Source organism: Periplaneta americana, chromosome 7 (genome assembly GCF_040183065.1).
Source record: "Periplaneta americana isolate PAMFEO1 chromosome 7, P.americana_PAMFEO1_priV1, whole genome shotgun sequence".
Taxonomy (NCBI): Eukaryota; Metazoa; Arthropoda; class Insecta; order Blattodea; family Blattidae; genus Periplaneta; species Periplaneta americana.
The window spans coordinates 103,767,435-103,782,409 of record NC_091123.1 but is presented as its reverse complement, the minus strand read 5'-3'; the positions used below and the strand labels follow the sequence as shown (position 1 = coordinate 103,782,409).

Sequence of the window (14,975 nt, the reverse complement as noted above, 5' to 3'; positions counted from 1 at the left end):
ATTTCAGATCCTGTTGCATTAGCTGGCAGTGGTTTACGTATTAGCATATCTTCTTCAATAGCACCTTCATAATGTTAACGGACAAACACTAGAACAACTGCCAGATCTGCTACATCACTTGACTTGTCTATCTCTAGTGCAAATTGACATGATCTCAGCCGATGGTTTAATTCTTCCTTGACGTAAGCTGCCATATCTTGAATGCGACGAGCCACGGTGTCATTTGAAAGCAGCACGAAAGATAATTGTTTAGCCTCCTTCTCATTGAGCATGCACTTAACCATGTCAATTGCGCAGGGTTTTATTAATTTTTCGGCTATTTTGTGGGACTCACCTGCCTGAGCCACTCTGTAGCTTACAATGAAAGATACCTCTGTTGCTTTTTCATTTGTACTATAGGATGACTGAGCTATGAACTTTTGTGAATTTAGTAACTTACGACGTTTTCTATCAAAGAAATCAATATTCTTGTCATGAAACTGAGTATGGTTTGTTTCAAAATGGCGACGTAATTTTGAAGGTGCCATCGAATTATTGGGTAAAATTCTGCCACATATTACACACTGAGGGCAATTTTTAGCATCCATGAAGTCCAAGGCTAAGTAACTCTCATTATGTTTACGTTTTTTAATTACAGGTTCATGATATGTTTTTGATATTGGCACCTTCACATTTTCATGTGACGAGAAGCTATTTTGTAAACCTGGTGTTTCCATTTCGCCTTCATCAGACCCACATACTTGTTTAGGGATAGTTGAAGTTATAGTGGCACACTTGAATGTTGATTGTTTTAATGATCCTGTTTTAAGCCACCGATCCATGATTCAGTGTCACTCTGTATTAAAAAAAGTAGAATTAGGATCGGTATCACTCTGCATTAAAAATATGATGACATAGCGTGCAATAATCAGTCTTGTCCTCTATTTACACAATTCTGAAGAAGGGATGACAAAACTCGCACAATTTTTCTTTAAAACATTGGCGTTTTTCGAATATTATTAAATAAACGTTGAGACACAAAATTAACACATAACTCACCTTGAACTTCAAAATAATGTTCTTTCTTCTCCAAAAGAAATTTCCTGTGCTTTCTTGAAGGAACGTCAAAACAACTCTGCGAAATATCCTTCACAGAACTTTCAATTAACTTCGTATACAATTTACACCTGTGCATTATTGTTGAAAAACGTGTTAGCTGCAGACACTTAAGTTATTTCAAGCGCACCTATTATTATTATTATTTCAACAATGTGCATTAATAATTAGATTGCCATAAACGGTACCCATTGTTGTCTGATTATTGTCAATAGAATGGCTGAATAAACAGTTATAGTTCTGTTCTTATTCTTTTTCATGTTTTTGTAACATTATATTTTAGAGATTAAAAAATAAATAATTTCACATAAGGAATTGTGCGGAACCCCTAAGAGTTGCTTATGGAACCCCGGGGTTCCGGGGAACACACTTTGAAAAATGCTGAGCTAGAGGATCAAATTAAATTAAGAGTGCTTAATTTTAACAGGAAAAAAGAAAATCTTCAATTTCAATGTAAGTACTAAATTACATATGTAAAAGTATGATTACGTTGTACAATATATAATCCACCCCTACAAAATAGCCTACTGCATCTCCTTTTTTCGTCTGGAGAAATAAACAGTGATAAATTCTTGATTGCTGTACTAGGAAGGCTGAACATTTCATTCATTCTTTTTTTCGGAAGAGGGCCCATAGGAAGCACCACAGCGTTAGGCTTATTGTGTAATTTTTGACGTCCTTAGGACTGCTCATCAAGCACGTAATTCACTGCTTGGTGCCATCTTATCGATTCAGCCACAGTATCCAGGTCTGATCGAGTGTGCGTGACCAGAAACGTCCATTCGCCCTCCTATGATGTTCTTCTGTAGCCTCCTCAGATTGATAGCATCTGTTCGCAATTTGCATGTATGAATCTACTACATCCTTAACCAGAGGGACACGCCGCCATTGATTCCGCTACTCACCAAAATGCCATCTATCTGAAGGAGCTACACTCCCGTCTAATGCAGTCCACTGATTGAAGCTCCTGCAGCTTCTCTGGGATATGTGCAGCTCCCGCAGACAGATACCACCAATAGGCAAATCCCGGAACCATGTCCATCATGTCCTCCTGGTCAACCTGCACCATTAAAGATGATTAAAGAAATAATGCTAATGAAGACGAAGTGAGTCCGAGGTCCAATGCCGAAAGTTACTCAGCAATTCTGTTTCAAGTGGTTGAGGAAAAACCTAGGGAAAAAACCCCAACCAGGATCTGAACCTGGGCCCACTTGTTTCACAGTCAGGCAAGCTGACTGTTACAACCGTGGACGATTTTTCTTGCTTACAATTTCTACATGTCAGATAGTGCAATAGAATATTCAATTTTTTAAAACTGAGTCACTGTTTCTCTCTCATTCACAAAGAGCACCAAGTTTCTACGTATCTGTCACTATTACGCATGATCTACTGATTTTTGATGCGAAGGAATAATAAAAATTCGTATAAAATTACTTCAGTAAGAGTCATTTAAACATAACACAATTACAGAAATAGGTCGCTCACGACACTTGCTGTGCTGTAGTGGATAGTTTCTCTTTCTGTTTTTCACGTCTTAAACAACATGTATCAAAGCTGTACACCCGCGAGCACTCTATTGTCTTAAGCCATATGCTTTCTTATTCTGAAACCACTACAGTGATGGTTTTTTCAGAACATTCCTTTGTTTAGAGCCACTTGCATTCCCAATAAATCTTTCCTCCCTTCCAGATCTTATTCTATTATATTCAAATCTATTTAATAGCAATTTCATCTCTCCCCTTCCAGATTAATTGTTGTAGGCTCTCCTGCATTTCTTCATTGTATGTGAACAGATGTAAAAACGCAAAAATTTTTATCTGGAAATATAATTGTAATGTAAGCATTATTTAGCTATGCCAAAGTATTATACTTTCATGAATTTGCATACAGAAATAATGGTTAATGGAAAAATGTACAGTCTTAGAAAAAGAGTTGTCGCATAGATACTTTATAAGTTCCAGAAATGAGGCAGTGCGCATGATCAGAGGATGAGTGATCAGCAGGGAAAGGATTTATATGTAAATACATATTTACTTATAAAGCTAATATAATTTATATTTTGCATTATCTTTATGTTTCACAATGTGTAGGGTTGAAAAATCCTACTTTTATTTTCCATATTTTTCCATATTTTAGAGTTTAGTACATATTCTCGTTAATTTCCATATATTTTCCATATTTCATATAAAACAGTCCATATTATATTAGGTTTAACAATAAAACAAAACAAAATTCCATTAACTTTTAAAAATACATTTCAACAATAGAGATTTAAACACATGTTCAGTAATCCCTTTAACATCAGAGTTATTTGAAAATTAGCAGTCCTATCAACAATGGGAAAGTAAGTTACAAAACTGTATTAATTTAATTTAAAATTTTTAACAGACTTCAGTTGTGCAGCTCAACAGTTAAATGCCAGTCAGAGTACACATAGGTTCAGTTTTGTAAATCATACTATAAAGACGGTAAATATGCCAAAAGTACGTCATTCAGTCAATTTAAAATCAAAACTAACAAGTTACATTTCAGAATTTAAAGAAGATGGTTTATCAACTGACAATAAAATATTATTTTGTAATTTGTGTCAGTGTGCAGTATCATCTACACAAAAGTTCCTGGTGCAACAACACATTACAACTAGTAAACATCAGGCCAACAAACAACTAAATTCCAAGCAGAGACAATTGTTTTTAACACAACCAACAACATCGAATGTAAGATCTGAGTTTAACATCGACCTGTGCCGTTCTCTCATCTCTGCTGATATTCCTCTCTACAAACTAAAGAATAAGGTCTTCAGGGAATTCCTTGAAAAATATACTCAACATACAATCCCGGATGAGTCAACACTTAGGAAGACGTATGCTCCATCCATCTACGATGAGACAATACAGAAGATAAGAGATGAAATTAAAGATAGTTCAATTTGGGTTTCCATTGATGAGACTCCCGACAAAGAAGGTAGACTTGTTGGTAATGTAGTTATCGGTTTGTTAAGTGAACAATATTCTGAACGAATTCTTTTACATTGTGATGTTCTAGAAAAGTGCAATAACAAAACTATAGTTAAACTGTTCAACGAAGCTATGGGTATCCTGTGGCCAAAGGGTATTATGTACGATAATGTGTTATTCTTTATTAGCGATGCTGCCCCTTATATGGTCAAAGCTGGACAAGCATTATCTGTTGTATATCCTAAATTGACTCATTTTACTTGTGTGGCGCATGCATTTCATCGTGTGGCAGAAGTGGTCAGAGACAATTTCCCTAAAGTAGATTTGTTGATTTCATCAGTGAAAAAAGTATTTCTCAAAGCTCCCAGTAGAGTTAACGTGTTGAAAGAAATGTACCCTGAAATTCCATTGCCACCAAAGCCAATTTTAACTAGATGGGGTACATGGCTAGAAGCAGTTGAATATTATGCCGAACATATAGACTCTATTAACAATGTTCTCCTTGCATTGGACTCTGAAGATGCAGTCTCAATTGATACTGCGAAAACAGTTACCTGTGACATAAGTGTGAAGAATGACTTAGCTCACATTCAGCATACATTTTCATGCATCATAAAAACGCTCAAAAGTCTCCAAAATAGGCACCTTTCACTATCTGAAAGTTTTGAAATTATAAATAGTACTGTGGAACAACTGAATCGTGGTAGAGGTAAAGTTGCAGATGCAGTAAGAGCTAAGGTGGACACTGTACTTTCAAAAAACCCTGGATATGAAGAACTACAAAAGGTTGTTGCTGTGATGAGTGGTGAATCAACAGTGAAGATTAACTTGGACTTATCCCCAGCAGACATTGTGAAATTGAATTATGTACCAGTTACTTCTTGTGACGTCGAACGCTCTTTTAGTCAGTATAAATCTATCCTCAGAGACAATAGAAGAAGATTCACTTTTCAGCACTTGAAAGAAATGTTTGTAACCTATTGTTATGGTAACAGACAATAAAAATTGTGTTTTGTTGAAACTACATTGGAAGATAAGGTACGTCCATTATATTTTTTGTTTAGTTTGATTAAAATGTACCAATATTTAACGTACATAGTCATTTTTTTATAATTTTAAGTCCATATTTAATTCCATATTTTGGTAAAAATCCATATTTAATTCCATATTTTGGTAAAAATAACTACATATATATTTACATATTTCATATATTTTTAGTCCATATAAATCCGTTCCCTGGTGATCAGGTTCACAAGAGAAGGATTAGTTGATGTAATAAAATTTGTTTTGTTCTGTTGTATGTCTAATCATGCGTACTGCCTCCTTTCTGGGACGTACAAAGTATCTGTGCAACAAGACTATTTTCTACGATGTACATTACAAGTAACTGTTTCGATTAGTTGATGTAATAAAATTTGTTTTGTTCTGTTGTATGTCTAATCATGCGCACTGCCTCCTTTCTGGGACGTACAAAGTATCTGTGCAACAAGACTATTTTCTAAGATGTACATTACAAGTAACTGTTTCGAGAAGTTCATTTTCGAAAAAAAAAAAACCGACATTAGGAGTAATGGTTTCAGAAAAATGGTTGGAAATGTAATGGAATTGGTGACAGTAAGATGAGATCAAGCAAGGATTTGCCATGAGACTGTCTGGTTTTCCTCTCACAGCTGCAGAAGACAACCTAGTAAGAAAAATAAACCTAATTACCTGCAGTTAATTGGCCCATAAGATTCGAATCCACACCTGAGCAGTCTCAGGTCACAAATCCTACTCACTAACCCGTAGCCATCCCCAAATTGATATTTTGTAATACAGTATATTCTCGATTATCCGTTCATGGTTTATCCGGTTTGCAGATTACCCATTCATGACGTACGCTCGAAAACAATTTATTACTTATTAATATAAAGTGATCCTCTAATTAGAGTCTGGCTGATACGTACACCTATTATTATCAGGCAGTACATCTCACTTGACGACATGTGTCAGAGAAAGAACAACTGTTTGTATACATCTGAAGTCTGAATAGTGTAACATGTAGCTAATTGGCAATGTATGCAATGAAAGGGGAAAGTAATTGTCCACCTCACCCAATTATCTCCTAGCCTAGTTGCCCCATAAGTGGTGCCTTTTGGTATCACTTGTGAGATTCAGATCTGTTTTCGGACAGTTGACTGAACAACAAACAATATAAAGTGGTAAGAAGTCATGAAAAAATTACACTGTACTTCAAATTAAAACAGTTGGTTGTGAACTAAGCTTCGCTACTTCGAAGTAAATGGTTTCCTGTTGAGGGAGTGGGAAAATGAATTTGCTTTTGTTTTCCACAATCTTAAATTGTAAGTGAATTTTAATCATATGTAAAATGATATACACCTACTGTGTGTATTACAATAAATATAAAGTTAAATATAAATATAAAAGTATTTGTTCACCAAACAGTCCAATATATATTATGGTACATGCAAAATAATTCATATTATTCGTTTTTTCGCATTGTCTGAGTACCTCTTCCCAGTCATTAGACCAGATAATCGAGAGTATACTGTATTACAATATCCTCTCTACATTAGTATCACAGGCAAGAATTTAGCAAACTGTTGTACTCTCAGATCTGAACGGTACTCATGGATTTCATGAAATGGATGTCAACAATAATATAACCATGTTTTATTTTGAAATTTCATCTTAAGCAATGCTTTTTATTAACATGCACAACACTAGTATTTCAAACATAAAACTTTGAAATAGCAGTGATGAAATTAAATGCTAGCATTGAAGCACACTTTCAACTTGAAGAGAACACTAAGTGAATCTTCTATCCAATAGTCTCTCCCCCCTCCCCCACCCTCTCTCTCTCTATTTATTTAATGCAGCAAAGACACTTGATTTATGTCAATGGTCTCAGAGAAAGCTTTCTTTGCTTATTCTCTTTAAGAGCATGAATTTAAACGTATTCTAAAATCACTATTACATTACGCAATATTCATTTGCTTTTTCGAAGTATATTTTTCAGCAAGCTAGAAAAGAGTTTAGAGTGGCCAGGTTGGCTTGTAAGCGCTCTGGGTGGTGCCTCAGTGAAATACAGCAGCCATTGAATAAATGCCCTTCGTTGTATAATTTCATGTGTTTCATATGGAGATGACAGCCAGAAAAAAAGAAAAAGAAATATGCTTCCTGTGTATGCTGCATATAACTGCAGTAGCAGAAAAAAAAATACTAAGGATGTATCATATTTCAGCTAAATTTTATGAAGTTAAGGCATGGTTTTGCTAATTGACAGAATTTTGTTGCATGCATAAATTTTTATATACCCTGCAGTATGTACAATATATATATATTTTGCAGGTTCACTTTGAAAAAAAAAAAATAAACTGATCACACAGTGGGTAATAAATATGAAACCAGACAAATGGTATCCCACCGAGCATAGCTTTTTGTGTTCACGACACTTCGAAAATAAATATATATTGAACAACTATGATAGAAGATGCTGCTGCCCAGCAAAGTACCTACAACTTTTTAATTTTCTGCTCATCTTCATTAAAAACAAAACACTAGATCTTCGCCTTCTATGCTTTTCAGTGCTTTGTTAATGAACAAAATTGTGTGATGTCCTTTATTTCTGCTCCTTATGTCCTTGCTGCTTAGAGAAGAAGACAGTGAGCTATGTAACTTATAAAAAGTAGGTTTATTTCAGGGACAAACAATAAACCAAACAAATGGTTCACAAATAATGGACTTAAATTAAACACGAATAAAACCACTATAATTCCTTTGAAACCCAGTTAAAACCTAATAGCAACATAATATTAAAATAGTATTTCTACACTGGCATCCAAACTTCTGCAAAACTCTAGTGTAGACTGTATTGTTGTTGGCAGTATTTTGACTGGAGGAACAGAAAAGAGCATAATTGAAGACTTTCCAGAAAAAAAGGGTGTAACATAAGATTACTGAAATACGTTATGTAGGTGGAAAAAGTAGTTTTAAAGAATTTTTTGTAACAAATTATTATGTTCTATGCAAGAATAAACTAGAATCTTTTTTTTTGCCAAATGGTTGTGATAGTAAATAGGCCTAATGAAATATGCCCCTGAAATTATTTTCCTTTCTCCTGAAACATGAATTACTGTTTTGATGGTTACATCTTTATTCCGGGAAAGTCTTCAATTATAAACTATTGCAATAAAAAAAGAGAAAGAAAAAATTAAAGCGTGTTGTGATGTGTCTATTTTACTCAAGTTACAAGCTTAGAAATAAGGATTGTTTAAAGCAGTTAGGGCCAACTTCCATTCTATAATATCTTACGGTATAATAAATAGTTTAGTAACTTGTGAAGACTGGGAAACAGCTAATAATAATAATAATAATAATAATAATAATAATAATAATAATAATAATAATAATAATAATAATAATAATTTGAATCATACTCAGTTCATTTTATAGGCAGTCTTGCAGGTCGCATTTAAAAAAAAAAAAACATAATATTAACATTTCCTTCAGTATATTTTTGCTGGAACTTTTGTCAAATGTACATGACAATTTTACTCAGTTATTTAGATAATTTAGATTTCTTCTAAGAATAGCTCAAGTATTCTAAATTTAGAGTTAGCCTTACATCAAATCTCGTACATAAAATTCTGTATTTTAGATTAAGTTACAAGCACATAAGTAAAATTTTTTTACGAAGCACCAGATTTTTACACTTCACTTGAAGTGATTTACATAAACGAAATGTTACAAATTGCTCAACTCAACCCTTACTTATCACCACGCCCACGTGTTTTGGACGTTTATTAAATGGCGGACACACTTTCAATTTGCTTCAAATATGGCAGTGCAAGAGTCACTCTATAAACTCTTTTCTAACTCGTCGATATTTTTAATCTTTGCAACTCAATGAATGTATAAGAAGTAATAGTCAGAAAATTAACTTTTCAAGGTAAATAAGAAATACCTGAAAGTGAGGCCAAAAAGCTGAGAACAGGAGAACAATGGCTGCTGTTGGCTTCACTACTGAGACGGGATTTCAGTCTGGTCCTCTTCACAATCTTTGGGGCTTCCTTAATTCGTTTTACAGGTGACAGTACAACCTTTCGTTTTCTCTTTGTTGCTTTCTTTTTCTTATAATCATCAGATTTCTTTTCAATGGTTTTGACTAAAATTTCATTATTAGGCCTACTGTTATCTTCTACTGATGTGCTGGTACTAACACTCGAAAAAGAGAGTTTTCTACATATGCCACCTGGGTGATCATTGACATTTTTCTTCTTCCTAAAATAAAAGAAAACACAATAAAAGTTGCACATCCATACACACATATACACAAAATGTGAGGCCAGTAATTTTATTATAACTGCAAATACCCAGGGAAAGGTCTTAATGATGTTTTTGCTACTTTTCTCATTAAGACAGAATTCGTTTTACTTAAAATTTGAATGGCTTTTTTCTTTCCTTACAATACACATTTCACACCTCAAATCTGGTTAACAATACTTCTTGTAAAATTGTCATTTCAATTTTATGTTGAAGCAGGAGTGGAGATATGAACCTGCAGCCCCTGCAACTGTGGGGATGCGCAGGAGGTTCATGGGCGCAATAATGTTGATATAGTCTATTTATATTTCTAGAAGTCTATTGATATAAAAGACGCTGTTACCTACATCAACAATGGAGCTAAGACAATTAAGGGATTCTTTTGAACAAATTAAGAACTCAAGTACAGAACTTGCACTTTCATGGGGAATAGAATCTAATTTTCAAAAGAAGAGACTCCAAAGTGTATTAAAAAAAAAAAAGACACTTTGACGAACTTTGCCAAGATAAAATGATCGAAGACAGTGAAAAGAAGTTCGAAGTAGAGTTTATTTTAAAGTGTTGGACATTCTAATTTCCCGAATGAAAGTACATTTTAAGTCTTTCAGACAAATAATAAACAAATTGGCAGTTTTGAGTCCCAAAATTTTAGACAGAGTTACTGATGCAGGAGTGAGCTTTACCGTTTACCAAAATGCCTACAGTCTATACAAAACTAGAAAGGTATTGACAGTTCAGCGGCTTCAAGGTGTCACAAGGTAACTGCTCAAATCAGCCAACCAGAGTCCATGGTGACAGGTCGGAGTTGCCAACTCTTTCACAGCAAGCACATGGTTACCAGCTGTTTTGTTCAGAAGAGTTTAATCTTCGTTACTGTGTCACAGCAAGTATTTGTGTTCTGTCATGGTTATTGTCTTCATAATTATTCCACCAGTATATTACGAACTACGCTGAAAGGATGCAAATTTTGCTACAAGATGCAGAACCTTCCATGGCAGAGTTTCTTCTCTGCACACTATCATAAAGAATTTAGACTATAAATAATAATAATAATAATAATAATAATAATAATAATAATAATAATAATAATAACAATAATAGTAATAATAACAATAATAGTAATAATAAAAAACCCAATAATCGCGAGATGTTAATGGAGAGAATTGATACTATCTTTGTTGTTTCTCATCATTCCTCATGGTTCTGTAAAACAATCTTCTACTTATGTATACTTCTGAAAGTCAATATATTGCCTGCATGGATTTTTAAAATAGCTGTCCATATTTTGAGTAATGTAGCTTCATTTAGCGACTTGATAGCGAAAACATTTATTTACTATGCAGCTTGTAGGATCATCAGAAATAGGATTACTATCATCTTTCGCCATATTTAAGTCATCAGAATAAAATGAAATAGGCCTAATTGATTCCACTTCTTTGTTACTGATAATAATATCTGAAATGCCTGGCTCAAGTAAACCACACACCTCACTATTTTCTGTACAGTTCATCACATTATGACATTCAGATTTATGTAGGACTGGCCCTTCTCCACGAGACATTAGCTGATGTAAGGTAGTCCATGGAGCTAAAATCTGTATCTTTCTTTTATAACTTTAAATTTATTGCGTGGAACCTAGATTACAGTTTATACTACAGTATATATCGTTTGCACACTGTACCATATTCACATTCACTCTCTTTTTTATCACTTTTATAATAATAATAATAATAATAATAATAATAATAATAATAATAATAATAATAATAATAATAATAATAGATATTGTTATTGTTATTATTATTATTATTATTATTATTATTATTATTATTATTATTATTATTATAGTATTTGTCTAGTCACAGGCCGTATGATATAAATTTACGAGTTCACGTTAGCTGCACAGTACCAACACAGCAGGCAGCGCAAACAGCCAGTGCAGCACTATCGCACAACTTTACAATGTCGCTTCCTTCCCACGTGTGAGAGAACTATCAATACCTTTCTAGTTTTGTATGGACTATAAGTGATCAATATAATAGGGATCTGATGAATTCTTTCCCTCAACAAATGGTTAGCTTCTATTCAACTTTGAGAAATTAAATAAAAATCGCCATAAGTATCAGATGACTAAAGCCATTACTTACTTATGGCTTTTAAGGAACCCAGAGATTCATTGCTACCCTCACATAAGCCCACCATATGTTTCCATCCTAAGCAAGATTAATTCAGTCTCTATCATCATATTCCACCTCCCCCAAATCTATTTTAATATTATCCTCCCATCTATGTCTCGGTCTTTTTCCCTCCAGCTTCCCAACTAACAGATTATATGCAATTCTGGATTTGCCCATACGTGCTACATGACCTGCCCATCTCAAACATCTGGATTTAATGTTCCTAATTATGTCAGGTGAAGAATCCAATGTGTGCAGTTTTGCATTGTGTAATTTTCTCCATTCTCCTGTAATTTCAACCTTCTTAGCCCCAAATACTTTCCTAAGTATCTAATTCTCAAGCATCCTTAACCTCTGGTGCAGTTTTGCATTGGGTAACTTTCTCCATTCTTCTGTAACTTCATCCCTCTTAGCCCCAAATATTTTCCTAAGCATCTTATTCTCAAGTACCCTTAACCTCTGTTCCTCTCTCAAAGTGAGAGTCCAAGTTTCACAACCATATAAAACAACCAGTAATATAACTGTTTTATAAATTCTAACTTTCAGGTTTTTTGAGAGACAAAAACTTCTCAGCCGAATAAACAGGCCTTTTCCATATTTATTCTGTTTTATTTCCTCTCGAGTGTCATTTATATTTGGTATTGTTGCTCCAAGATATTTGAATTTTTCCATCTCTTCAAAGCCATTATATGTCAAAATTCAATTTGTCTGCCAGCTTTCCTGACTTTTGTACAGCTTACATTTTATTTACATTGTGTAAATAAAATAAATGTCCATGAAGAGAGTGAAGGCTGAGAGATCATTCTCAAAATTGAAGCTAATTAAGAGCTACCTTAGAAGTACAATGTCACAGGAGAGACTCAATGGACTTTCTATTTGAACATTAAAAACAACACAGCTCGGGAGACAGATTTTAATCTGATTATCAATTCATTTGCAGCATCAAAGTTCTGAGTAAAGAAGTTTTAGAATCTTTCGTAAAAAAAACAATACTTTTTTAAGTATACCTTTGACTTTTGTAAAAAAAGTTGTGTAATATGATATATATACTATTTATAAATTACACATTTAATCTTTGGTATTAAAACAGTACTTATGTATAAAATAATATAGCCCTCTACATTAAAAAGTGTAAGTTTCTTAACAATGAAGTGTCATTATAACCTGAGGGCTAAGTGGAGGGAAGAGCTAATTGGGACATAATGTTTTATGCAGTGGGAGAGGGGGGTACAATGAAACCAAGCTCTGCTACTGTGTCGGAAGTTTATAATGTAACTTGGTATTGAACATACGGAATCTTTAAATAGTACAAAAGCTAGTGTTTACTCCAGAAATGCAAATCAGGGATCAATTTAGAAATAAATTACGTTGAAATGTCTTACCATCTCACAAGTAAAGCTTACTGCTCAACTGTATATAACCATGAAATACAGTATATGTTCTTAAACTAACAGAGTCTTTTTTTAGCAATAAACATAGAAAGTTATTTATGAATGAAGCAAGAATGTTAGTTTTACGCGAATTATAAGAGATATATCATACTTTTAACATTAATTTTCGCAAATCTGAACTATTTTTTGCGAATTATTGGTATTTTTTAAATGTCTTTATCCTTTATAAACAAATGGTGTATGCATAATTTTCTCAAATTTACCAATATAGGGATTTTGGCCCAACTTTGTTATCACACAAGATGATTATAATAACACTTTTGTAACTATTTTACTTACCTGGGTTTTGAAATAATTTTGTTTGCTGGCTGTAAAGTTGTACTGAAAAGTAGTGAAAATGGAACAAATATATGAAGTGTATCTTCTCATGTGAACAGAATAGCGCACTCATGGATTTTAAGCGTAAGTAATTACATAAATTTTGTAATGCAAGACTTGAATGAAAATAGTTGGATTCTTCACAAAATCATTGGGAAAGACCGAGAAAAGTACCATGACGGTGTCAGGTTCAGTATGTTTGGAGTGTTTCTAAGAGTGAGGTTATGCATGTGCGACCAGAGAGCACACTTCTTCACTGGTGTAGGCACCGTGCAAGCTCCTCTGGTGGTGACTGTTGTTACTAACTGCAGGACAGCAGCGATAGAGTTGTACTTGAAGCGTATGAATATACTTAACATCTCAGGTTAAATGATTAGAAATATGAATGATCCCAAAAAGCAGAAAGGTAATGCAAATTGCTGTGTTGAGTGTAGTAATGCTTATAGGAATACACCAACCGATATTGTTTTTATTCATTCCCAAAACAGAAAACTGAAGTGCAACAACGCTAATTGTGGATCCAACCAGTATGCAGACGAAAGTAAATAAGGCTACACTGCTTGTAATCATAGTATCATTATATACTAGACCTAATATAAAAAATAGAATGTATATAGTATTATGTTTATAAATAACCATTAAGTTATCAACGACAAGAATTTATCATTTAAATTTCAAAAAGTACATAATTACTGAGTTCTTTACATATATATTATGTATAATATTAGGAATAATAAATAATAATATACTTTTTTTTAATGTATTCATATCGATATTTAATTCTTGATTTCAAGTGCTGATGGTTCACCTTGGAAACCAACACCTACAGCAAGAATTTACGGTATTCATTTTATTGGGAACGAGATCAGAACACCCCCAAAACTAGCACACCATTCCCAGTATTTTTATAAAAGATTACAAGAAAAAGACTGCCTCATCTCAACTAGCTCCGGGAAGGTACGAAAGAGATGCATAAAGAAGAAGAAAAGATGAAAATTTAAGTTTTATAGAAGGCGAATGTTAAGCAAGTGTTATTTCGAAAAATGAAGTAGCCATACAGGCAGAAGTAAATGAAACCATTCTTAGTGATTTTGTTTTTTCTTTCACAATTGAACTGTGTGAATTGTATACTCAAGTGTCTATTCCATTACATGCCGAACTGAAGTCACATAAGAAATGTTATGACAAGCATTCAGGAACAGATGATATGTTTAATGAAATGCAAGGTTTCCGAAATTATTCTACAATAAAATATGAGACAGAACTATCAGACTTAATGGGAGTGACATTTGTGGTTTCGAATATATTGTTAAAATTGCTGCTAATTGAAACACAATCATACCCGTAGAATCACAATAAGAAATATTTCCAATTCTATCATTTACCCCAAAAATAGCTACCATAGATAGTCGAAACGCCCCATACATATTATTTTTGCCATTTTTATTAGTGAATTTCACATCGAAAGCTTTTGAAAAATTCTATCCAAGAGTAAGATTAGTAAAGAGAATCGTCTAATCATATTCTCCAATTAAAATGAAAACTGGATTGTCGTATTCTGCTATGAGGGTGATGTTCAGAGTTAATCGTACAATTATAATTATAATGTATTTTTACCGCCACTTTAATGTTGTTGACATCCACAATGGTTA

The 14,975-nt window shown here is 33.5% G+C and overlaps 1 protein-coding gene across 16 annotated transcripts in view; it reads right to left on the bottom strand.

Annotated features, from left to right (window-relative positions):
• The window catches only part of LOC138703320 (germ cell nuclear acidic protein-like), a 300,735-nt gene that overhangs the window by 181,827 nt on the left and 103,933 nt on the right, over positions 1–14,975 (bottom strand). For all 16 annotated transcript variants that reach the window (XR_011333103.1, XR_011333098.1, XR_011333100.1 and 13 more), the window contains one exon: positions 9,019–9,335. Coding sequence is in view for 8 of the 16 variants with exons in the window: in XM_069831106.1 (XP_069687207.1) it covers positions 9,019–9,335 (317 nt within the window). In the remaining 8 variants the exon portion in view is untranslated. The remainder of the gene's footprint in view (positions 1–9,018; positions 9,336–14,975) is intronic.